At 44.5% G+C, this 27,259-nt stretch overlaps 1 protein-coding gene across 1 annotated transcript in view; it reads left to right on the forward strand.

Annotated features, from left to right (window-relative positions):
• Positions 1-27,259, forward strand: part of LOC147902304 (RNA helicase family protein) — a 236,498-nt gene that overhangs the window by 12,673 nt on the left and 196,566 nt on the right. The window contains exons 7-12 of the mRNA XM_087373377.1: positions 59-447; positions 554-772; positions 1,078-1,192; positions 1,365-1,565; positions 1,892-1,971; positions 17,452-17,574. Coding sequence (XP_087229503.1) covers positions 59-447; positions 554-772; positions 1,078-1,192; positions 1,365-1,565; positions 1,892-1,971; positions 17,452-17,574 — 1,127 coding nt within the window. The remainder of the gene's footprint in view (positions 1-58; positions 448-553; positions 773-1,077; positions 1,193-1,364; positions 1,566-1,891; positions 1,972-17,451; positions 17,575-27,259) is intronic.

Here is a 27,259-nt window from a genome sequence, read left to right on the forward strand (position 1 = left end):
TTTACTTGCAAAACGTAAGCCTCTTTTATGTTTAAAAGAGCTATGCTTTGTCTTTCAGGGCTGTCGGAAGAAATACTTAATATAAGCTCAGGTCCTCACAATTTTATAGGATCTTGCAATCGAAAGGAGGTTAGCTGCAGCGTGGGGAAGTCAACTCCTTGTGAAGATATTATGATTGAAAATCGGAACTGTGCTGAATCTGAAAATTTGCACACTAGCAATAAACAAAGTGTTGCCCAGGAGACAAAGACATGGAAAACCCAATTGGAAGAAGAAGATGATTTTCTTAATCTATTCAATGAAGATAGTGCAAAACAAGATGATTTGCCTGAGAGTATTTTAGACCTGCAGAAGAAAGGGAAAGCAGCTGCATGGTCTATGAGCGGAGGTACTCTGGCAAAAAAGCTGGTGGCACAAAAGAAGAAAGGGACTGGAAAACTTGCTCAGGTAGCCAAAAGTTACTGTCCTCACAGATTTTGTTGTATACTCAGGTAGATTTGCATTTGCTGGTTTCCTCTAGTTTTTACTTATGGTCCTTACACAATCATGTCAGGAGGATACACTTAGGCAACCAAAGGCTGTACTTCAGCAGCAATGCCAGAAAAATGGCTGGGAAGTGCCAAAATATGAGAAACTCTCTGGGAGAAGCAACACATATCTCTACAGTATTAGCATTTTACAGCCTGCATCTGGTCGTGGGAAGAACAAAAGAGTTGGAGGATTGATAACGTACACCCTTCCAGAGATGTCACCTGAATTCCAATCTATTGAGGTATATTAGTGTGCTTAATCAGTGTCATAGCATATGGATGTTTGTTGGACGGCTTGCATTCAGGCTTACTCCTATAGTTTTGTTTGTATTTAGCACAATTCATCATGCTTGTTTGATGTGAATATGAAACACATTACGGACCAGGAAACAAAAAAGGGTAAAACAGCCTAAGCAACAAGTCCAAAACCCAAATATATACATCATGTGGGGAGATTTCCTGCAAACCAAAAGTGTAAAGATCATGTGGGGAGATTTTCTTCAAACCAACCTGACCCGAACAGGAAAATGGAATCATCATTTTTCAGGAGGCACAGAATGCAGTTGCTACGTGGGCTCTATTTTGCTTGTTCCCTGAGCTCTCTTTGTATCATGTCTTATTGGAACCCTATCGAACAATGATGCTGCAATGGCATATGGAAGGTATGGAATGTCTGCAGACTGACCAATTTAAAGCTTGTGTGGAGCCCTTTTATTTCTTTCCCTTACTGCAGTGTTACCCGGCATTTTTTTAATCTAGTGTCAGGCTTTTTTTTGCTATTAATAAAAATTTCCACATTATGATAATTGTAATGTTCTCCTGTTTTGAGAAAAGGTGTGGAAACAGCAATGGACAAGGACTTCGAAAGTGCTCGCAGAGCCATGTTTGTGGATTCACTTGTGAACTCTGTGGTGGGACATGAAGAAAGTAATGCCATGCCTGATATGGCAGAATCGGATGGAGTTATTGGAAATGATAATACAACTGTAGAGCTACCTTTAGATTACTCAAAAGACAACACATCAGAAGAGGAAAGTGAGTGATGCTGGCACAGACACTCAATGCTTCTTTTTATACCTTATTTTGAGATTAAAGTTCTGCTTTGCTCTATTTCTAAAGCTGCCCAAAATCTGGTCTTTTGTTCTTCGCTGTTGACTTTTCCTTAGTTTTGTCTTTTTGTCATGTTATGTCTGTATGTTTAAGCTCTTTCCTCAAAAGGAGTGAGTGAGTATTCTGGGGATATGTGTGAATGGATTCCACTGTTTAGAAGTCTACTTGCCTTAAAAATTTTATTTGGCAGAATTAGAGAAAGTATCACTTCTTGTCTTACATGGCTTTTGTTCTTTTGCATATTTATGCAGGGCGTAGATCCCACAAAGATGCAGCGAGCTTCAGACTCTTCCTCAAATTTCAAGAGAAAACAAAGAGAAAAAGCTACAAGGTGATATGCTAGTCCTTATGCTGCTATAAGGGTGTTTTTGTGGCTTCAAGTCAGCGAACGTAGTAGTATGTTAGCATTAGAAATAGTTATGCTTTTCTAAGAAGGGTGGAGATGTTAATGCAATCATATGCAGATACTTAATGCACTCGAATTTTGGGTGTCGGTCCCATAGATCGAGTTGGTCTTCAATGGAGTCGATAAAGCTTTGTTCTTTGTTTCTTTCTTTCTCTTTCTTTTCGTGCTCCATCTTTTTTCTCTAAGGGTGTGGTTTCTACACCCAAACATTTCCTGGCATACCATGGCCCATTCACCGACCTTACATGAGCATATAATCCCCACGAGAGGGGAAGTCAGCATCTCAAGAGAGTGCAAGGAGGTCCCTCATATGGTCTTCCGGCGATGAGCTATGAATATAGTTCATTGAATTACCTTGGGGTAATTCAATCGGATACACTTAGGGCTTAGAGGGTCAAATGGTATGACATCAACACATCAAATGTTTGTATAATTTTAAGGTGCATCATGTGGCCCCCTCATACACATGGACATGCTATGCGCACACAACTCGACACATTGACAGAAGCCAATCAAGTGAGACACCTCACCCATGAATATCATTTAATGTGTTGTAGCTGGATATATTGTGTTAGTCCCACATAGGGGGGGCTTTCAATTGGTCCCTAACTTTCTATGGGCTTTTGATGGCACACTCAACACTAGAACCCAAATGGCTTGGCAGATGGTTGTTCTTCCCAGTCTGAGGATCATTGATCCAGAGATGTAATGTATAACTCTTTTGGGCAAATTGGTTGTATGGGGCATCACTTTGGGCTCAGAGCCCTAGAATGGATTTTTATAGCATGGCCTCCTAAGGAACACCTTGAGAAATGGCCCTAGAGCTCACTGCCCCACCTTTGTGTTGGGATAAGTGTGATCAAGGGCTTGCTCTATGGTGCATGTGTGCATCTAGGGGAGTCACATGTGTGTTTGTGTGTGTTGTAGAGGCACATCAAGTGCTACGATGTGTCTAGTGTATGACCTGAGTGATGATGTAAGCCAAAGGCCTCCACATGGGAGGTTCCTTTGATTTAGGCTAGTCCCACTGATGTAGCTGATTCCCACTGATGTAGGGGCTGATTGCCACTTATGTAGGGAAGGTGCTACCTTCTCCCTCTTTCTATAAAAGAGAGTTGCCTCTCTCACAATCTATAGAGTGAACAACATTTTGGTTTCATCTTGTGCTCTCACTCCTCTTCCAAGATGCATCTATTCTATCCCACGTGATTCTACACTTGGTATTAGAGCTTTAGGTTCTAGATCTAGCCTAGCCTAGCATTAGATGCTCTCTCTAGCATGAACTACTAGTTTTTCAAAGCTTCCTCATCATCTCCATTTTCCTCTTTCTTTCCCAAATTTGTGAGAGCTCAGTTCTCCCATTACACGCGACCATTGTTCAAATCCCTTGAGCTGTAGACTCCTCGTGTATGGGCGACCTTCTAGCTACAAGCAATTAGAGAGATATTTCCTGTACGTGCAATGCCGACACAAACTTCACTTGCCGAACAGTCGATCAATTCTGTCGACAGAGAAGAAAGATCTTTAATTCCTTCCAGCCATAGTTGGGCGACACTACAGGCAAGCTGCTGATGAAGTCTGAGCCCGTTTGGTCAAGTTTTGGAGGCGCAACAGACAAAAGACCAGTCGACTTTACCAAGCTCGGCTATGGCAACCTGGCGCAACATTGCGGGCTTCCTTGGTTGAGGACCTTCCCTGGTATAAGGCCTTTCTTTCTGCATAAAAATCTCCTTGAATAGAGCTACAAGCTATGCGAATTGCACCCCCCAATCTACCCTGGTCTTTGTTGACAGAATTCTGCATATTTTGGTCAAAGGGTGTTGAGCAATCACTTTAAGTTTGGGGCTTCCATTATTTACTGCAAACTTTCATTGCTTTGATTGTACTTGAGTAGTAGAACTCAGTCATGGAGCTCATAAGTGTCCTTATACTTTCCATTTAGAATGATGACTATGTGATTCTCTTTTGATGAGTAAGCCCAAGCAAATAGAGAAGTTTGATGGAACTAGTTTCCATACTTGGCAAACAAAAGCTAAGTTTATGCTTATGAAAAAGGGGATATGGAATGTTGTGAATGGAAAGGAAAAGAAGTCTATAAAAGAAGAAGCTAATTGGTTGATCAAAGACAAGAAGGGCTACTTCAACAACAAAGCAAATCTGGCTGAAGGAAGAACTCCATTAGCACATGAAGAATCAAACTTTGAAGATAAAGACTATGCTTTTTGAGCACTTTGTCTTTTGAATTTTTATTTATCATCACTTGGTCAAATTTTGAGGTTCTCTGCCTGGAGTAGTACTCCAAAAAGAATGTCATATGTTTTGTCTTTTGTAAATCACCTCTGGTCACCATATGATGTAGACCATGTGATATGTGTTTTGTCTTTGTGAACCTCACACCCTTGGGAACCCTTGCTAGCATGAGATACTAGCCATAGATTTATCCTTGACCACCATGAGATGGCATGAGAAACTATGAGACTAGATGTATCCTTGACATTGCAAGAGGCAACCCCTTGAGGGGGGGTATGTTGGGATAAGTGTGATCAAGGGCTTGCTCTATGGTGCACGTGTGCATCTAGGGGAGTCACATGTGTGTGTTGTAGAGACACATCAAGTGCTATGATGCGTCTAGTGTATGATCTAAGTGATGATGTAAGCCAAAGGCCCCTACATGGGAGGTTCCTTTGATTTAGGCTAGTCCCACTGATGTAGGGGCTGATTCCCACTGATGTAGGGGCTGATTGCCACTTATGTAGGGAAGGTGCCACCTTCTCCCCCTTTCTATAAGAGAGAGTCACCTCTCTCACAATCTATAGAGCGAACAACATTTTGGTTGCATCTTGTGCTGTTACTCCTCTTCCAAGATGCATCTATTCTATCCCACGTGATTCTACACTTTGATCCATGACATGGCCCTCACTCATGACCTAACCTAACCTCTCACAGGGTGGGCACACTCACAAGCAAGGCCCTCACTTTCTACTTGAATCATGTGACGTCACGAGATGTTGACCTCCAACACCCCCATTCATCTCCTGGATGGAACATGATCTCCAGGGAGCTGAGTGTGCTGCCTGAACAACTGGAGGAATCCATCAGGTGATGCTTCGTCTCTGAAGACCACCATAGGTCTTGTTGAAGGAGCCCCCTCTTGGTACAAGCTGTCTTAGAACGATCACTAGAAACCTGGTATTGATGCTTCCAGGCCATAGGTGCTAGGCATACAACTCTGGTCGAGTACTAGTACCCTGCTTCAACTGGTACAATAATCCAACAACTGATACTGCCGTTGGTGCAAGGTCTATTTCCCTACATGGGCACCTGTATCTCAGAGCTATACAACCCCCTCTTAGGTCAAAACTGGTATACTACTTTCAGATCGGTGAACCTCTATGCTCTAGATACAACGGGCATCCAACTGCTCACAAGGATCAATCTACTGTGTTTGGGTTCCCGCACTGGCAATCATCTGACCCATTCGGATCTCTAGTAGCTCAATAGACAATACCTGCAGTAGAACACAAGGAGCCCCCCTCTGGATTTGCCAGGTCATGATGTCGAAACAAATATACATTGGTAAAACATACAGTCACTTGAGTCAACGGGAACAACACCTCGTGGCTCGAGGTCCTACTTGAAGGCGTGCCTCGATTAAAGACTCCTTCGCCACTGCACCTGTCTAGCAGATCCTGCTGCCACAAACAAGCAAGCAATCCTCCATCTAGAACTAGAAAGCATGCTAGAACCTCGTGCTACTAGAAGGTTGGAACAATCGATTTGACGGTCGCAGAATCTTTATTCTGCTCACTGGTCCCCTCACTGATCCTTTTGAGAACACTGCCGCCAATAATGACCTTTCTGGCCACAACGGTTACATGTACGTGAGACCTTCAGTGCTTCCCTTTCCTCAGCTGTCAACTTCTTCCTTCCTTTTTGTTCAACTGACAAAGCCTTTGAGTGTCTGTCATAGGTACGATCGACAAATCTCTCCACCATCGGGACCAATTCCTTCTAGGTTAACGTATTCATCCTTCCACTAGTTATCAAGGACGAATAGAATGCAACGTATTGAGAAGATAGTTGGGACAGAAATGTTATGGCCATGTTTGCAGAAGATATCTACTTCCCCGCCTGGAGAATCTCTTGCTTAAGTTCATGTAACTTGTTGATGTGCTCCCGTATCAAGGTAGACTTTGTGGGATCCAACAATCTCATCTGGACTTCCAAAGAGACTCTCTCCATGGGAGAGGTTTGATTGTACAAGGATGCCAAATGCTCCCAAGTTCTTTTGGCCACTGTCATATGCTTCATGTGATTAATCACGTGAGGAGTATAGTTTAGGAATAGAACGATCTTACCCTCGCATTGACATGGTCCTCATAGCTGAGACAGGTTCTCGGCCTCGTGCTGCTGCTGTAGGATCCCTAGGTTGGATGCAAGAGGACCAGGCTTGTCAACTCCCACCAATATGACGTCTATTAAATCATATGACTGTAGCACGGACTCCATCATGACCCACCAGACACCGTAATTGGGGCCATTCAATTGACGGTCATTCAAGAAGGTGGGAAAAACTGGAATTTTTGCCTTGCTGTCCGCCATCTCAGCTAGAGTAGACATGTTGGAGTGAAGAGGGAATCAAACTAGAAGAGAGAGTGGATGGGAAAGAAGGTAGAGAAGGGGAGTGATGGAAAAAGGAGAGGAGAGGGTAAGATGATGAAGAGGCTCGGAGCCTAAGTACCTTGACACCATCGCGGTCCCAACCCTCGAGAACTATTTTCGAATCTGAAAACACCCTTCAAAGAATACACGCCTTCGATGACACCCGTACGGTCCACTTGTCTGCACACTCCTCACGACGAATAGCTCCGAGCAGCAACCCTAAACCTCCTCTTAGTTGGCTGGCTCAACACTCCCTCCACGCCTTGGTTCTCTAGCCAATGGTGGCTCTGATACCATTTGAGAAGTGCAATGGATCTGGACAGAAATGGAGAGAGAGAGAGAGCAGACCACACACAAACAAAATTGGAGAGGAGTGAAAGAGACAAGAGAGTCTGCAAGGGATCTCAGGACAAACCCCACAACTGCTGGGGGAAAACCTCTGCTGCACACTGCAATTAAGGCGTTCCAAGAGAGATGCTCAACAAGTGTGGGGAAGGGCCCTATATATAGGCAGCCATCCCTCCTTGGTTGGTTGGTACATATGGGCCGACCCCTCTCTTGCCCATAGGGGCTGCCATGCAGCCCTATAAAGGGACTGCCTCTTGCCATATGTAGGGGCTGCCATGCAGCCCTACAATGGGCTGTGCCTTTGGCTCTAGAGTTGATTGGCCTGCCCAACAAGGCCGACCAGGCCGCCTCAGCCTCCTGCCCTATAAAGGGCTGCTGCACAACCAAATAGGGGCTGACCCCCCTGCATAGAGCTCGACCAGTAGGCCTAGGTGGCCGACCAGAAGGTCGGCCCACCTCAGCCTATGAAAGGCCTCCACGGCGCGGATCTCCACCTCAAGGACTGGCCACTCAGGCCCCCAAGCCTGGCCAGCAAGATGTGCTTCATCAGACGCTGCCACATGGCATCCAGATGGGGGTCTCCACAATGGGCAGACCCCCCCCCCCCCCCTCCGAAAAAGACTTCTATTAAGTATGAACAAAACCCGTGAGAGCTAGCTCCAAGTGGAAATACAACATGCAATGCATGAATAAGGCCTCAAGATGGCCAAAAACCCCTCAAAAAGAGGCATAAAAAATCCAAAGTTGAGGCTTAAAATGCCATCGCAACCCTGTACAAGACTTCGAGAAGAAAGGGGAGCCTCTCCATTATCCCCTAAGGAAAGTAACCCTCCTAGCAAAGGCCGCTCGGGAAGACCCTTGCATGCTCATCCAACTTCCAAGTGTACATCAATGTATGTATAGTATCTAACCAAATACAATGGACATTTTGGCCCTCAGCCCTACCCTACTCTACGCTCACAGGAGGGCGGGCACACCCACAACATGGCCCTCACTCATGACCTAACCTCACCTCTCACAGGGAGGGCACACCCACAAGCAAGGCCCTCTAAACCTGAATCATGTGATATCAGGAGATGCTGACCTCCAACAGTCTTGTAGGCCCACGGGGCCTCCCAAAGACGTCAATACAACTCTCTTTCTCTCTCTCTTCCCCCCCCCCCCCCCCCATGTGCCTACACTCTCCTTGCCCGCTTCCCTCCCTGCCTTCTACCCACCTTTTAATCGGTCATGCATAACAGCAGTAGCCTTAGGTTCGGGTTGCGAGCAATCTCTTCAGCTTCAGGTGCAGGTCGCGCACAACAGCGGGCATACATAGTCCTAGGTCGTTTTGCAAGTAGGGTAGGATCATTGTACCCTTTGTCTCTATAAGCTTTTCTTGTATTGCATGCAATAACTGAGGTGTGATTGAAATGTAGTTCACTGCATGAAATGACAAAGGAACTTCTATTGCTTCATGACTGCAATCAACTACATCTTGATAAAACGACCACACTCACTACATCTTGCCATGAGTAGATAAAGGACGAGAGGATAGAGCAGAGGTCGCCACAAACCACGAGGAGCTGTCAAGGAAGAATTCCATCAACAAATCAAGGCAAAATCACAGCCAAGAATATCACCATCTTCAGTTGATGTTACCAAATTCTCCATGCGTGCAAATGGCCACGTGTCTAGCTCCACCTACTCAACTCAACCTAAGACCCAACTGAAGTTTGCTACTCTCAAAACCACCCTCAAACTAAGGATGGGTACTAAGTACTAAGTACAACATAGTCATGTCAGTGGTCGACCACATATCAATCTCATCATCATCATCATCATCATAAGAACATCACGGTGGATGAGGCAATGGAGGACAAGATCACAGTCAAAAAACCCGAAAGCCACCAAATAATTTTCCACAAAGCAAAGTGAAAAACTTTCAAAGGTGCACTACCCTAAGAAACCCACAGTTGATCAAATCTAAGGAAGCAAACAAAAGGACTAGACAATCAACACGAATAAAACCAGATACTCGATATGACACACAACCTAATGGTCTCAACCCTACTGGGTATTTTCAACCTTATTACAAAGTTCTATCACACGACTCTAGAAGGCAAAGTCATTATAGTTGGATGAAAGGGCGACAATAGGTTGTTTCTTACTCAGCCATGACACATCTCCTGATGAGAGTAAGAAACAATATCCAGAGGTCGATCTCTGGGTATCAATGTCACCTGCCCAATCACTATCACAGAAACCTCCCAACTCAATGCCTCTCGTATAAGTGATGACGTAGGTGCAGGTACCCTTCAAGTACCTTAGCACCCTCATACCTGCGTCCCAATGAGCCTCTTGGGTGTGGCGGAGAATTGACAGAGCAATCCAACTGCATAGGAAATATCTGGTTGGGTATTGGTGAGGTAAAGCAAGCTCCCCACCAAGCGTCGATATAGTGATGAATCAACCGGATGAGATGGATCACGCACACTCAGCTTCATACCGGTTTCCATGGGAGTCACTGTTGCTTTGCAATTTTCCATCTGAAAGCGTTTGAGCAGTTCCCTGCAATATCTCTCCTGTGAAATAAAGATACTGCTCTTTTCCTGCTTCACCTCAATCCCAAGAAAGTAGCGAAGTATGCCTAAGTCAGTCATCTCGAACTCCTCCATGAGAAGTCTCTTGACCTGAGCAATCTTCTTCGTATGATCCCTAGATATGATGAGGAATCCACATATATAATCAATACCAGCTGCAAATCCCCCTCTGTGTCGAGATAAAGATTTGGCTCTGATGGACTCCGTTGAAGCCCGATCTCTGAAAAAAGACACCTATCCGCTGGTACGAAGCTCTGGGGGCCCCCTTCTTCAGTTTGCAGACTTTTGATGGGGATCCTGGAATCTGAAATCCTGGTGGCTGTGCCACATATACCTCCTCCTCTAGGGTACCGTTCAAAAATGTAGACTTGACATCCATCTGAAAAATAGACCAACTATGATGAGCAACCAAGGCAATGACTGTCGAAATAGTCACCATCCTAGCTGTGGGGGCGAAGGTCTCGTCGAAGTCAAAGCCTTTCACCACCAATCTTACTTTATACTTGTCCAAGCTCCCATCTGACTTGAACTGAAGCTTGCACACCCATTTAGTCTCAATGAGGGGATGAGCATTTTCCGAGCGAAATCTTCTGAGCGTCCGAGCGAAGGAAAAAAAAAGCTTTTAACTATGCAAAAGTATGGCAAAAATGGATCAGAAGAAAACATAGTTTCACTTAGAAATATGCAAAGTATTATATCAATGCCTATTTTATACACAAATCTTTACGTGAATCTTTAGGAATGGTGAGAACATAATGGGATGGCTTTTGAAGAAATCCACATGTAGAGTAGACTTCTCTATGAAAATTCCCTTATGATCCTTCTTAGAGCTTTTACTTAATAGGAAGTGACATTGAAAAACCTCTCTCAACCTATCTTCATGAAAGGGTTTCTTCAAAGAAAACTCATTGAAGAAAGCCATCTAGGTGGTTTCACCAGCGAAACTCCTTTGAGGTAGGTCTTCCAAGGTAGTTTCGCTGGCGAAACTATCTTGGACAACATTTTTAAAAGTGACATAACTTTCACATCCGATGTCCAAATATAGTCATTCAACCACTCAAATTGATCGGAACACCCCATTTGAGCACATCTATGAAGTTATATTTTGAAAAATATTGCATATATGGTATTAAATATTACATGTATTTTATGAGAGTGATATATAAGCCCAAGTTAATACTTATTTATAGTAATTTAAGCTTCATTAGAAACATGTCCATAAATATCTTGTTATTTATGCAATAAAAACACTAGAAAGATATTGCCATATGATATAAATGTGTTAATAAGTAATTATATATGTATAGTATTATTACATTGAGAGTGATTATGAGGGATGTTTCTTAAAGGAATTATTTTTCAACACTTTTTTAAGGTAATAACAGGGGTACAAAGGGAAATCTATAAATAAGAAAATTTATGTTGTGTAAAAATGAATGAGTGACTAGTCTATATATTTTTATGATAAAGGGATCTAGTTCTAGTGAAAATAAAAGTGTAAAAACCATGTTTCCTAAAGAAATACAATTTTTAAAATCTCTTGAAAAACATGCTCGGATAAACCTGCTCATAGGTTTTTGCTCGTAAAATTGACGCATCCGTCTCAATGACCTTCCGCTTGGTTGGTTTGGGCACTAAATCCCAGGTGATTTTTCAAAATGGCATCCATCTTTGCCTTGTTGAGGAAAAATCTTGTTTCCACTCCATCCATGGCTCATGATCAGCACATGCTTGTGGAATTCCAGGATGATCAATGCAAGATCAAGGATCCAAAAAAAGGGTATGAGATTGTGGCTATAGGTTCTTATGAGGCTAGCATGGGTCTTTACAAGCTTGATGCTCAGCCCTATAATCAGCATGTTATGGCTATCTCTTCTGCTACTCCAGGTGATTTATGGCATGTGGAGCATCACAGAGCTTTGTCATATTTGCATAATCATAATATGGTTGAAGGATTGCCAAAATTACAGCAGCCCGCTTAAGAGGTGTGTGAAGCTTGTGCTCTTGGAAAGTTGCATCGCCTACTGTTTCAAAAGGATGGTCTAGGTTCAGTAAGATCTCTTACACTCTCTACCCTTCCCCGCTCTTTCTTCTAATTTACCTCACACTCTTTCTCAACTCCCCCCCCCCCCCCAAGTTTTCCTCATCTAATACATGTTTTTAAATAAAAATATTTTTTCTCCTAATACTTTTCTGTTTTCCATCATGTATGTATGTAGGATGCACATGCAAATCGGGACATTCCACCTTCTCAACGACACATCCTACATTTGATGCACATGAAATTTTGTAGGGTCATATAAACTTACCACCTTAAGATGATCTTCAAATCCATGTAAAGTTTTGGGGCTCCGCAAGTTGAGCCACCAAAGCGTAGTTTACGGAGGGAGTCTTTATGTTTCGTTAAGACCGCTGCGCTCTGGAACTGCTCTCGGGAATGTCCGTGACCCGTGAGTCTACCAAGGTCTTCAAATACAATTGACGTACTTCTTCTCTAATGGAGTTGCCTTGGGAGCTGGCTCTGGAATGGCATCCTCCTTCTCCTCCTCCTCCTCCTCCTCGAGGTCTTCAGTCGGCTCCACCTCTCGTATGGTGACCTTGGGTGGGGGTAATGCCGGAAGTTTAGGAACCTCTTCTACAGGCTGTGGCTCGGACTCCTCAAAGATCACATCCTTGCTGATAAGGATCTTCTTTTTCGGGTCAAAAAGGCGATAGGCCTTGGACTCTTTACTGTATCCCACAAAGATACATCTTTGGCTGTGGGGTTCAAGCTTTGTCTGCTCATCTTTATGCACATGCACCAATGCTTTAGAATCCAAAACCCTTAAATGAGATATTGTAGGCTTCTTACAATAGTAAGCTTCATATGGAGTCTTGTCATCAACAACCTTAGTCTTGGTTCTGTTGAGGATGTGAACGGCAGTGTTCACGGCTTCACCCCAGTAGGCTTTCGAGAGATTCCTCCCTCGCAACATGGTCAATCTTGTCTCTGTGACGGTGCTGTGCTTCCTCTCAGCAACTCCATTTTGCTGAGATGTGCGAGTTGTAGTGAGTTGTCTCTTGATCCCGTGCTTCTTGCAGAATCCATTGAACTCGGTAGAAGTGAACTCTCCCCCTCTGTTGGTGCGGAAGGCTTTGATTACCTCCCCGCTCTCCTTCTCCACTTGGGCCTTCCAGTCTTTGAATTTGTCAAAAGCCTGAGACTTCTTGGCCAGGCAGAATACCCATGTCATGCGACTGAAATCATCCACTAATAAAAGAGAATACCACGAACCTGCGAATGAATTTGTCGACATTGGGCTGCAGATGTCGGCGTGAACCAACTCAAGCGGCTTCTTGGCCCGTGATGAGGCCTCCTGTGGGAACTTGTCCATGTGTTGCTTGCCTTCTACGCAAGCCGTGTAAACAAGATCATTGCCTGCAATCGGTGGAAGTTCATCCACCATCTTTGTCTTCTACATCTTGGCGAGAGTGCCATAGTTGATGTGACCAAACCGCTCATGCTACAATTTCGATCTGCCATGGTCCCCGTGCACCAATAGAGTGTTGAGCCGATATAGCCCATGCTCCCTGACACCTTGAGCCACCACGTGTCCGTTTGCCTTGGATGTGACAGTGACTTTGCTGTTGTCGAATAAACTGACATATTGTGCTTGTCCATCTGACAGACAGACAAAAGGTTCTTAGACAAATTCGGTACATATAGTACACCGGAAATCAGCTCCTCATTTCCTACAGTCGTGACGAATGGAATACTACCAACACCCTTCACAGGGCATGACCGGTTATCCCCCACAGTGACCTTGGAATCAGGATGTGTACCTTCCATGGTTTTGAACCACTCCTTCTTGTTGGACATGTGCTTTGAAGCTCCACTGTCCACATACCAGCCTTCCTCTCCTCCACTAACTGCATAAGCAGAGCAGTACTCAGTGATGAAGGGAGCACCGGTCGTGACGTTTGCCGATTCGGTCTTTGGCTCCTCCTTGGACTTGGACTCCTTCTTCTTGAGATCTGCCTTCTTCTTGCGGCACTCTTTAGCAAAATGACCAAGCTTCTCACAGTAGAAGCACTTCATTTGCCTCTTTTTCTCTGCATCTTTTGTTCTTGGAGTATTTGGACTTACCTTTGCTGGGCTTGTCCCTTGCCACGAGAGCCTTCTCATCTGATTGAGTAAATAGTTTTTCCCAAGCCTCTTCTTACAATAGTAAAGGGCCAAGCTCATGAACATTGCCTGCCTCACTCATGTCCAGATTGTGCAGTTCATGTTGGAGCATTAGAATCCGAGAAGTGTTGCCTGCTTCATACAGATCCTTTAGGATAGCCCACGCCTCTACAGACGTCTTGGCCATCTGGATGTGTAGAAGAACATAGTCCGCCGTGGTCCCAATGATTAATGCTAGGGAGTGGGCATCTCGCTCTTTCCAATTCTCAAGCTCTTCTCCATCAACTGGAATGAGAATCTTCCCCTTGCTGTCCAACATATCTTCCGGTTTTGCCTCCACCCCTGTTGTCAACTTCCACAACTTCCGAGCCACTAAATGGCCCTGGAATTTTCACCTTCCAGATCAGGTACTTTGACCCGTCTAGTTTCCCTGACTCTCCGAAGTTTGGGATGGTGAATGAGAGTAATCTAGAGGAGGAAGGAAGAGAAGGGGCTGAAGAGGCAACAGTAGAATCTTTGTCCCCCATCCTTGCGGTAATAAAGAACAGCAAACTGTAAACTGAATTTGTAGTGGAGAACTTGACCACGCAACAAACCTGAGTGTCGATTGGAGTCACCTACTTGCTGAGGTACTCTGATATAGAGCTATAAACCTTGCTCTTAAATCATGTTGGAAATAGAGGATATAATCACACACACCTCACTCCCGATCTAGCTCATACAACACTCTGAGAGACGGAGAGAGAGATAGCAAAAACTCAGATATATTCCTCCACAATCGTGGGCAGACAAAAGCTTAAAAGGTGAGGGTGTACGACAACTAATAGAAGCTGTCAAGATGCTGAGCCTACTCTCCCTGTGTGCTTGCGTGTGCGAGGCTTTCTGTGCAGGTGATGAGAAATGAGGGGGGGGGAGGGGGCCTTTTATAGGCCCATTGCTGGGCTGAAGAAAACTGACCAGCAGGGGGTCGGCCCCCTGCTTGCAACACCGACTTCAAGGGAGCCTCCACCAACCAGGCTGGCCAGCTTGGGCCAGGCCTATAAATAGGCCCATGTGCCCAGCACATAGGCTGCTGATGCAGTCTGTAGACCCCGCCCAAATGTGCTCCACGAGGCACCTAGAAGGCCGTGTCACTCTTCCTTTGCTGCGCGGGTTCCAGTTCTGCTCCCCTACCCCCCTATAGTATCCTGCCCCCTTGTCCCCTTAAAACGGGGGCTCACAGGTGGGGCAGTGACTTATCTCACATCTTCACGTTTTCGATAATAGCACTCCTCCCGGTGACCAGGCTTGCCACAATATCTGCACTTTAATTCAGAATGATTGTCTTTTTTAACTGTCTTGCAACACGACCTTTTCTCTCTGTAAGATTTTCTTGACCACAGTCCCTTTTCCATATAATATAGACGAAGACTCAGCTGCCATTGACCGTTTCTCTCTGTAAGATTTTTTGTATTGCATGCAATAATTGAGGTGTGATTCTTTCTTCACTGCAAGAGGTAAGAGAACTTAGGCTGCAGCTTGTGGCCCTTGGAAGAAAGGTGAAGGAGATGGAGAGCAATGGCAAGCAAGAAATCATTGCAAAGATAATACAAAAATGTAGCACATCTCCACTAGCACGTATGCTTGTTACACGGTCTTGAAATGCTTTTTGCACTCCTTGGGAGCTGCCATGTGCCCTCCCTAAAGCAGATGTACTAGAGGGTTTCTTGCTGTCCCATAGACCTTTTGGTCTCCAGTGGACGTTAACAGACTTTCTTTCTTTCTTTCTTTCTTTCAGCCAAGAAAGATATGGCCATTGTGGCCAGCAACAACATCAATAAAACAGATTTGTATGTGGAAGTCAAAGAGTAGGAAGCTATATTATAAAATAAGAAAATGTTACGCATTGGGGGGTTGAAAGAGGACTGCCTTGGCTGTCTTAATGACGTGGAGGGGTACATAGAAGACGAAAAAATCATATACCTAAAAAATGGGATACCACAAGTTGAATGGGATGAAAATGACATTAGGTATATCACTCAAAAGGGAACACAAGTGCAGGTCTATTTTAGAGAGGACAGGAAGAGTCAAGATTCTTTGAAAAGCAAGCAAGCTGAAGAGTATGGATATCTGAGGAGCTCACTTTGACCCAGCTCAAACAAAGGAATATTGAACTCACTAAAGTGAAGGACACACACAAATCGGGGAAATGGGCGGTCTACTTCCCACCTCCCTTTCCCAGACCACTTCCTCCCCTTGGCCGTTCTGCCCTAAGAAACCCAACTGCACACAACACCCCCCTCTCCCCCACCCCCCGCTGGTCCCCCTCTCTTGCCTTTTTAGTCCAAGAAACCCCCCCCGCTGCAGTCCATGTAGATATGATGGGTAGGAAGGGCAAAGAGTCCCTCTCCCCCTCATATCTCAGGAAAAAAAGCAAATATCATGGCAGGAGAGAGAGGAGAAAAGAAAGAGGAGTAGCCAAAAAACCAGCAGCTTAAACGACCGCAAATGGGGCAGCATGAGGTTGATGACATCAACCACTGCCAAAAACCATAGCGGATTACAGACAGACAAGACGACTGTGCAAAAGCTTGCAGTCCAACAGCCTCATCATTAGCCCTACATTACAGCATCATCCTTGGCATCCATCATCATCACCATCATGATCATGATCATCATCATCATCATCATCATCATCAGCAGCAGCACCATCGTTGCTTCAGCATTGGCATCGGTGTTGGCGTTAGCGTTGGCCTTGACATGCCCTTTTAGTCTGACCTCCACCTTCCTGCCTTTTGTGTTTTCTACTATTGTTGAGTGCTTCCATAGTGTTTTGTATAAGCTGGAGGAGGAAACTGCTCATTCAAAGTCTCACATGCTGAGTCCCATCGATAGACTTAAAAAAGACCATAGCCTCAATTCCACAAGCTTGGAGGGATGTCCTTTCTTCATCCAGCAGGCCTTTTGAGATCTCTTAATAACCCAGTAAGAGCTTCTTCTTAGCTTGTTTCAAAGATAACCTGAACCAGGGGTGATAAACTATTTCAATTCTGTATCAATTTTAGTTCGGGCCAAATGCACAAGGTTTTGTTAGCAGTAGGTCACAATAGCTGGCTTTTTGGATAAAATGTTCATGAATTTTATCCTTTGGGTGAAATTATAGTTGGGGCTTTGGATCTATCAATGCAAATTGGGAGGGTAGTTGGATTGGGAACTTGGAGAGTGGACCTGGCCTGATTTTACTTGCCAGGGACTGGTGTGCATATCTTTTTAGTTTACTTACAAATATTACTTGCCAGGGACTGGTGTGCATATCTTTTCAGTTTACTTACAAATATTAGCTACACAGGGGAACATCTACATCACACTCTTTGCATGCCCTAAGCTTGCAAAAATGCCTCATCTTTCAGTGGTTTCAAGGAATAGGGTGATTTTACTGGTCAAGTGCTCATAATCTACTATGCCTTTGATAGTTTGTCACTTTTCCTTTGATGTTTGGGTTTGACTTTTGTTAAGTATGACTAGCCATTTTTCTACTATGCTTTCAAATTTAGAAGGGAGGTTTTGTAGTCAAAAAACGTTTATAGTGTTTTTAGTAATTTTTGAGATGCAATGATTTGCTATTTTGCATCTCCATTTATTTTTTCCTTGGCATCATCAATGTTGCAGGCAATGCTTGAGTCTCGAGCTGCTCTTCCTATTTCAGCAGTCAAAAGTGAGCTCCTTGAACAAATTCATAATAATGAAGTTGTGGTAGTCAGTGGAGAAACAGGCTCTGGGAAGACTACTCAGGTAAATGTAGTTTAACTTGTAGTAATTCTCATGTTAAATGTGAACATCTTATATATCTTGCTAAAATATGAAATCTAACATGAGTCATGAGATATTGGTAAACTTGGGGTTTCAGTATTGACGATAAACTTTTTTAAGTCTTCTCAAAGGTATACCTTAGCATGGAAAAGGACAATGTGGGTGTAGCTTTTGATACAGGTCAATTTTTGTATAATATGCTTTAAGGCCATTTACAATCCTTTATACAAAAAGAAGCTAAGAATAGTGCTTGATATAAAGGAAAGGCAAAGCGCTCCATCTTTTATGTCGTGAGTCTTAACAATGTCAAATGGCAAAATACTCTCTCTATCTCCAGTGTCACAAGTCTGAATTTTTAAAATATATTACAACAACGTCACAACGTATGTAGGACAGGTCTAATTCTTTTTTTTTTTTTCAAGAAAATGACTTCCATTAAGTATGTACAAAACCTGCGAGAGCAAGCTCGAAGCAGAAATACATTATTCAATGCATGAGAAAAAACTCTCCTAAACAAGAGGTGGAAAACAACCAAGGTTGAGGCTGAAAATGCCATCTTACTCTACAGTAGACTCAGAAAGAAAGAAAGAAAGAAAGTCTATTAATGTCCATTGGAGACCAAAAGGTCTATGGGACAACAAGAAACCCTCTAGTACATCTGCTTTAGGGAGGGCACATGGCAGCTCCCAAGGAGTGCAAAAAGCAACCCATATTATTTAGAGTACCTACATGATAATCTGGAAGAGTAAACAGTCATACATCCGTTTAAGATTGAGAGTCTTTTGGTTTTGATTTAAACTCTCTGATTAGTGCTACGCCTTCATGGTAAACAGCCCATTTTCCATCCTTTCTAGCAGCCCTGACTTTAGCTAACTCAGTTGCCTTAATCTTGAGTTGAGCTTGTGTAAGCTCCTCTGCTATCCATACTTTGGTGTGCTTCAACTTGTAAGATTGTCGAAGAAGCTTGATCCGCATATCTTTTGACTTCAGAGTAAGGATTGCATGACCTCTATAGTGCAAAATAGAAGCTGGCCTGGAGTCGTCATCATCCTGCTCATCATCATTCACCCATTCAATGTTGGGCAAGCTTGCTTTGATCTTTGTCAATATTTCACTATATGTTCACGCTCCCGACCAGCGGCATTCCCCACTTCCCTGCAGAAGCGGCCTTCCTTGCAGAAGTGGTAGTGCCCTGCAGTCCCCTTGGCTGCTAGGAGCAGCCCTCGACAGCCTCTACATCGACTTACCTCTCCCCCTCCCTCGACACAACCCCCCGGTCTGCTACAACTCGACCAGCATGTCAGCTTTGATCAAGAAAAGGGGGTGAGGGGAAAAAAAACACACACACACAGTTAGCAGAGTTAGCAGTGATACCATGCCTACAAGAGCGGGAGTAGAAGACACATGGGGAAAACAAGCTTTGGAGACAGCTATGGCAGCCCTGTCAGTAGGGACAGCACATAAAGGTACCATAGATGTACTCACATGCCTCAACAAAATCTGCCTCGTGCTGATAGAAAAAATAGACAGCTTGGAGGCCACCAATGTGGCCCTATTGGCTGAGAAAGCGCATGTCGACAAAACACTGGCTGAGATTTGGAAACAAGGTGGGAAGATACAAGAAGAATGGAGGAAGGAGAAGGCCAAGAAAGAAGAATGGGAGAAGGAGAGAGGAGAATGGGAAAATGAGCAGCCAAGCTACAAGACCAAGTACACACATTGGGGACTGAGCTACAACAAATGAAGGGCAAGCAAATAACATCAGATGGAGGCAGAAAAGCTATGGATGAGCTCAAAGCAGAAAATGCAGCTCTTAAGAAAGCAGTTCCACAATCACTTCCTTCTTAGCAGTTTGTACTTTAGTGTGATTAAGATCTTTGACTGTAGAGACTAGCTGCGGGGTAGGGGGGGGAATCCTTACAAGATTTTATAGCCTCATCAATTACTGCCTGCTTACTAGGTCCTTCCAGAATGTGAAGTCGGACCTTTACTTCTGCCAGCTCCAATCGTAGCTCTCTCACTGCCCTACTGCAGATAAAAAATCTGATCCTGTTGCTCGAGGATTGGTCGTTTTGAGCCTTCTTGTTGGTAATTCCGTGCATATGGAGTGGGTGTAATGGCTGCAACTATAGAGTATCAAGTCTTGATGGATGTTGAAGGAGTTGAGGGGGACTTAGAGGAGAGGGTAGGCCAGTCTATAGTTGGTTGTATGTTGAACCCCCCTAGCTTAACCTAACCCTCGGGTTGCGTTGGGGGTTTAGCCCAACTCGGGGTTAGGGAGGACTAGGACTAGGTGCGGATGGGACGAAGGTACGGATGGGTTGTATGGTATGGGGAGAGGCCGAGCGACTGTATGGGGAGCACTTGTACGGAGAGGCTGAGCGGCTGGCTGTACGGAGGTACGGACGGAGAGGCTGAGCGGTTGTACGGAGGTATGGACGGAGAGGCTGAGCGGTATGGAGGTATGGACGGAGAGGTTGAGTGGTACGGATGTGCGGACGGAGAGGCTGAGCAGTACGGAGGTATGGACGGAGAGGTTGAGTGGTATGGAGGTGCTACGGAGGTACATAGAGAGAGAGAGAGAGAGAGAGAGAAGAAGAAGAAGAAGAAGAAGAAGAATGTATTACCGTCCTCTGGGGGCCGAAATACCGACCCATGGGACCCATAAAAGTCACGATACAAGTGTCTCCTTCCTTTTATGGAAGGGGGGGAGAACAATTATTTTGAAATACATTGAGTAATACAACATTCACGATATTTAAGAACCTTGGCAATATAGTTACCCATAGTGGCTATATGGCTATGTGAGAGCAAGCTTGCTAGGGTGTCGTGTTCCTCTGTAATATTGTTAAAGTCCCTCCTTATGCAGGCATACCGTGTGCATGTAAGGAGGACATGTGCTTCTGTCTCTACTTGTTCTTGGTCAGAGAGAGAGAGAGAGAGAGAGAGAGAGAGAGAGAGAGGAGGGGGGGGGGGGACGGGGGGAGTGGAAGGGGGGAGGGGAAGGGAGAGAGGGAGAGAGAGTTAAAGGGGGAGCCCCCCACTCTCTACAAAACGTAGCCCTCCTAGAAGAAGTTGCCCAAGACGACCCCTGCATGGTCCCCCGGATGGCCATAGTGTGTGTATAGTGTTTGTCCATATACTAACCAAAATGTGAGAAGAGTGAACCTGGGATCCATCCAATGCCTCTCCAAATAGGCCACATTGCAATAGTCACTAGTATCTCCCAAGAAGAATCCACAGAGGCATGGAAAGCTCTAAAAGGTGAGGCAAAAACATCATTTTAGAGAGCATGGCTCAACTAAGTGATGTCAAATCGATAAGGCCCAAGAAGAGTCATGTCTCTCATAAAAGACCCGAGGCCCTATAAGAGAGAGCCAAGCAACTGAGCCATAAGTCATGAAGAAGGGAAATGAATGAAAACTGTGGCTATCCTGCTCCAAATAATCCTCGCCTACGTGCAATCCCATAACCAATGCTAGACTGCCTCCACAGCAGAAAGGCAATGAGTGAAAGTAGGGTTGGCTCTGAATTTGGATCTCCATAGGTTCACTGCAATCCCACCATGAATAGAAAGCCAATAGAAAAGTGGGATTTTTCTATTTCTGAGGGATTTGTAGAGTCTCTTACTAAAGTTCTTCTGCAGGTCAATAGAAATCTCAAACCCCTTCCAATGGGGAGCTTTGGAAGGCCTTCAACCTCTATAACTCAGCTGAAATGTTTTGGCATTGCTAACGGTGTAACAAAAGAAGGGGAGGCTCTTCTCTCTGTGCCCTTCTTTGATCCACCACTCCCATGCCCCGAGATACCACTGTAAGAACTTTATGAGAACACCCCCATAAAGCCACAATCTCCAAGCACCTAGGATAATAAGACGCGGGTCAGGGTCTATTTATCACTCTGAATCCGAACCATGCTCCACAAGACTAACAATCTTGACTGGCTGAAATGCAATCTGTAATAAAACATCATCCATTGATCTAGACAGCATGCCTCCCGCAAGGACATAGAAAACCATGGCATCCTCATCTACACCACGAAAAGCAATAACATGTAGAGGAATGACCGCTCTTGTGAAAGCTCCCATCCAAATGGAACATGAAATATGCATATCATCTTTATCCATCCAATCCAATGGAATAGCTGCGTCAATCTGTTGAATTCTATCTGCACTCCCTCTGCCATTACCTTTTTAGTCTTGGGCCATTATCTAGACTTCTCTCATACCTAGACCAGGGAGGCCTCACCGCCTTCATCCATGAGGCACTTAGGACGCAGAGACAGTCCTCAGACACAGGACCCGTTTCCTCTCAAAGCAGGATCATAAAGTTCTTCCAGTCAGACCGCACATGCCCTACAATCACTGATAGCAGATGCAACAAAGACTCAGGCCTAAGGCACGCCACACTCGATAGCAGACGGACATGCAGATCACATTGAGTGACCTCCCATCCCTGCTCAGGCGTGGGGCTCGGCCCACAGGGGTTACTATAGCCCTGGTTAGGAGCACAGTCATTGCCGGGAGAGTCCCATAGTTGCCAGACGTTTGGAAACGCGTTCCCAAACGTTTGCAAACGTTTGGAAAATTTTCCAAATGTGTTTCAATTCAAAATTTTCCCTAGGTGCCTGTTTTACCCAAAATTATATGCCTACTATATAAGTACACATTCCTAGGACCTAAAATGCATGATTACAGGCACTAAGGGCACCGAGAATAGTATGGAGCATAGAGGAAAATGCTTCAGCAATCTAATATGTTCATACACTCAGAAGTGAGTTCGGGAAGGCGTTTTCCAACAAAGCGTGATGGCGACAGCTCCTTTGATTGTTTTGATGAAAAATAGGGCAAAAAATTAACCTTAGGGCCTTTTGTCCCAAAAACCACTGCCAAAAAAACGCGTTTCTTATTTCCAAACGTTTGGCAACGTTTCAAAAATAAAAAACGCGTTTCATTGCAACTATGCAGGAGATCGAGACGAGCGGCATCCACATATAGTCGCCAGGTTCCATCACTGGCTACATATCAATATCCCCTTTACACACATATACCTCTATGGGGCCGCTTGCATGGACCAGTGCCAGCCACAACTCTGATGGTGACTGACCCGAGTATGAGGATGATGTCACTACTGATGATATGACTCTATACTATTAAGCACTTAGCATTCAGCATGGGTGATGATCCTCGTTTGGTAGCTCCACCCTTTCTGCTTGATTTGTATCAGTTTTCTATCAGTCTCATAGACCCATTGGTCTTCCGAAACTTTAATAAACTTTCTCTTTCTTTCTTTCTGAGATTGCTTACCAACTAAGCCCTACGGTCCTCTGGAAGTTTTTTGAAAGCTTTCTAGGATCCCACAGTAGATGTAGGGCCCCTCTCCCACTTGGACCACTGCATGTAGTGAGAGTTGCCAAGTGCTTTGCCATGCTCATCAAGTATGCTATCATTCCACATGAATGGATGCCTATCAATCTCTTCACGAGAGGAAGGGCAGGCTGAAGTAAAAATCCATGTGGTATTCCATCTAGTCTCTTCCCAATATAGGTGTGTAAGACTCTATGCTGCGAATAAAGATGTCTTTCCAAGGATCCCCTCACCACCATCTTGCAGAGCAAGACCTTGCACTAAAAATTTGGATTTATAATGTTGAGACCGAGAATCAAGGTCTCCCAAACCACCCTGGCTATAACATCCGTTGTGTCATCAAGTCGACTTCATAAAAAGCTCCTTACTGGTCTCTTGAGTTGAGTGATATGATCCCTCGAATGGCACCAGCAAGAGCATACAAACCAAGCCATAGCCAGCAAAGCCTGGTTAACCACCACCACTCTAGAGGCAAGGTCAAGCTTGGATGAACTCCAAACAAGAAGCTTTCTCCTTATATTCTCCAACACAAGAGCAAATTGATGGAGAGATACACAGGCCGACCTGGGACCCCAAATACTTGACGGGAACACCTCTTTGAATCCAAGCGAATCCCATATCATTCCCACAATCCGGGGTGTCCTCGTCATTGATCCAAAAACCATTGGATTTATGCCAATTGATGTGTGTCCCTGCAGCGGTACAAAATAAATCCAAGGCTGTCCTGAAAGAAGTGAGTGTTTGTGGTGTGGCATTCAAAAAAACAACACTATCATCTAACAGCTCATTGTCTAGAAGCTCTTCTTTCCGTTTGTGAGGAAGCCTCAGCCCAAAAATATCAGCTTGAGATCTAATGTAGATACTCATAGGTTTGGCCACAAACAAAAGAGAAAAGGAGCTACAGGGCATCCTTGTGGCGGACTGATCTAGAAATTTGGAACCTCTCTTCCTTGACCCCGCCAATAAGCACCTAGATGTGTGCTGATCTGTATAAGGAGGAAACCCCTCTAATCCATGCATTTGTAAATCCAAATCAATGAAGGATGCCCTCCACAAAGCCCCAATCTACCCTATCATAAGCTTTCTTAAAACCCAAGGCCAGTCCCAAGGCCAGTCTTTGGCCGCTTTCCATAGCCTGCTTAGAAGCTTCCCAAAATGAGAAGATATTATTAAAAATGCTTGTAGGGGCTGCAAATGTAGGCTGATTGTTTAGCTAGAATTTTATAAAAAGTGCCCAAAAGAGTAATAGGCCTCCACTGAGACACTAAATTTCTGCCACCCTCTTTTGGAATAAGATGAATGAGGCCGTCTGTGAGTGAGTCCGGCATCTCACCAAAGTCCCAAATATCCTGCAAGGCTCATGTAATGTGATTCTCAATCTATCCCAAAAAGTAGTAAAGAAGAAGGGAGTAAGCCCATCCAAATCTAGTTATTTGCCCTTGTGGAGGGTAAGAGTGCAGTCCTAAACTCTATGTTGGTGAAAGGTGCATCAAGTAAGACCTACATATCTAGTTTCACCAACCTAGGAATACACTGCCATATATCATATTCGGCATTATCTCTGGCCCATGTATTAGGATCTACTATGAGAAGGAGGCATAAAAATCTATAGCTTTACGCATGATGGCATCAGGCTCTGTCTGCAAAACCCCGTCTGAGTCAATATGCTGCGAAACACTTTTCTTACTATGTTTTGGGCCAAGAGTAGAGAAGAAATGTTTATTGACTCTACCTCCCATCTGAGTTCAAAATGACTCGTGTGCATGAAAGGCATACTCTGCTCTCTGATCTAGGAATATTTGTTGATGAGTCCTTGTTGCAGCAAGGCGCTCTTGAATCCAAGCATCTGTAGGCGGTTTTCGCTCTTCCCTTTGCAGGGCTGCCAACTGTTGGCGAATACAAATCTCATGTCTAAGATTATCACATCTCTTGGTGCTAGTGGCTGAGTGACAAAAGCCACTAACACCGCTGCAACCACATGTGAAGGGGATGGAACTCCACCTTGCACGTGACAAACCCAAATCTGCAACGTTTCCTCTATAAGGTATTTTCTCTACATAAAAGGCATCTGGAATCATGATACTGGCAGAGCGTCCTCTCAAATGAGGCTCCGAAATCATCAATACCACGGGAAGTGATCTAAAGTGGATACCACATTGGAAATGCATACTGGCCCACCACCTCTATCTAGAGCCCCATCATCAACATAAAATCTATCAATCCCTGCATGGATAGGCATCTGCGGCCTCCTGTTCGACCACAAAAATAGGAGTGGTTGTGATTGAGTGTGAAAGTCATCATCAAACCATGCATCTCTGCCATTGAACCGAAATAAAAAGGCATCCCAGGCTGTTCTCTACAAGGAATGAATGCCACCCTCTCTACCCCCTTTCTTACAGATGGTGAAGGAGCATGGACCCTAACTGGAATCCACCGAGGGCCAGCAGGATGTACTGAATGTGCGGCTAGTGTCAGGTGGCGAGGTGGTGCCGAAGGTACACTTTGAGAAGTACAAGAAGAAGAAGAAGAAGAAGAATATATTATCGTCCTCTGAAGACCAAAAATCGGCCTATGGGACCTGAAACAATACAAAGCCTTACATACATAAAGACTCCTCCCTCAAAGGGGAGGGTAATAAGAGAAACTACCTTTTATGTCTAGGTGAGTTTCTGTGCTTGAAAAGCTTAGATACAAATGTTCCTAAAGCTGAGGGTGACGCCTTATGTAGCAAATCAGCCAGTCTGTTATGTCCCTCAAGAAGAGAGCTGAACTTTTTCCTAATGTGTGCATAGTAAGGGCATATCATTACCATGTGTTCTTCTGTTTTTGGCATACCCTGGTCACATAATTGGCATATTCAGCTCTCTCTTGGCATGTCTTTCCATCCTCCTATTTCAATTTGCAGTTGGTGTGATTGGGTGCGAAGTGAAGCCAAAGCCCTCTGCTTATGCATTGCCATAGGTGTGCAAATGTACGTCTGCGTGGCTGACTCCTTTGCCATATAAGTGGGCCAATATTGGGGGTTGATAAATGTGCAGCAGTACTCGAACTTATCTCTATTTTTAGCTGTTTGCCATGACCTGTGTAGTGCATTCAGCAGGTCATGATGAAAAGCATCTTCATCTACCTCCTCTGGTGAGTAGTTCAAGTACTCCTCTACCTCCCACTTCCTGAACCAATTTCTCAGATCTAGTGCCCATCGAGATGCCAAAATCTTGCTCTTGTTTGTCTTTTGGGGCTTTTGACTTTCTCCCCATGCCCTCTTTGGCAGCCTTTCAGCATCCATGCCTTTGACCTTTGTAATGTATCTGAGTACCTTCTTTAAAGCATGTAACTCTATGGGTAAGCATCTTGTCTCTAGAAGTAGCAGAGAGTAGGGTGTAGTAGCCTTGATGCCAAGGTGTCTCCTAAAAGAAGATTTCTGCATTTTTTCCAAATCATTCCATTTCGAGGATGATATACTCCCACCCGACACCTCTACTCCATAGAGCACTGTCTGTATCACATATGCCCCAAAAATCATGTTTCGTACATGCCATCTTCTTGTATTGCTATTACTGCAGTCATTTTCAAATTGGTAATATTTTCCCCATCCTGCATCAAGTCTCCGTTGCACACAGCTGCCCCATTTATTATTGGCTGGAACTTCAATGCCTAGGTATTTGAATGAGTGCACTGTATCCACTGGTTGACCCATGTATGAGATTGAGGGGGGGTTGCTTGGCTGTATAGTTTTGATTGTCATGAGTTTAGTTTTGGTAACATTAACAAGAATGAACCAGACCAGGGATTTCTTATGTCTTTTCTACTTCTTTGGAAAATGTCTAGCAAAATCCCCACAGACTCTACAAATTCGACACTAGTCTTGCCTGCTTGCTGCAATCTCGACTCCATGCTGAAAAAGAGAGCCATCTAGGCCCTGGAGCATGAGGTGGTCATTAGTAATGGTTTAGAGACAATGACCCTAACTCTAGGTACCCCAGTGGAACTGATCGCCTTTTCCGCTAAAGAGGGCAAACCCTAGAAGGGGGGGTCTCATTGACCAGTTCAAAAGTAGCTTTGATTGTGGCAAGGAGTCTATGGTACACCTGGGGCAGACTTGGAAGCCTAACGAAGAGAGAAAGAAAGAAAGAAAGAAAGAAAGAAAGTTTATTAAAGTCTTCGGAGACGTCGTTTGCCTAGCCTCCTCTACGTGGTTGAAACCGAGAGAGGGGCTTGAAGAAGATCTTCTTGGAGCCAAGCGGTAAGGGACCACAATTGAGCACAGGGCTCCTAGGAGAGAAGAGACTAGGAAGGAGAGGC

The sequence above is a fragment of the Dipteris shenzhenensis genome, chromosome 4 (assembly GCF_047967505.1).
Source record: "Dipteris shenzhenensis isolate YYH24624 ecotype China chromosome 4, Dip_SZ_1.0, whole genome shotgun sequence".
In the NCBI taxonomy this organism is placed as follows: domain Eukaryota; kingdom Viridiplantae; phylum Streptophyta; class Polypodiopsida; order Gleicheniales; family Dipteridaceae; genus Dipteris; species Dipteris shenzhenensis.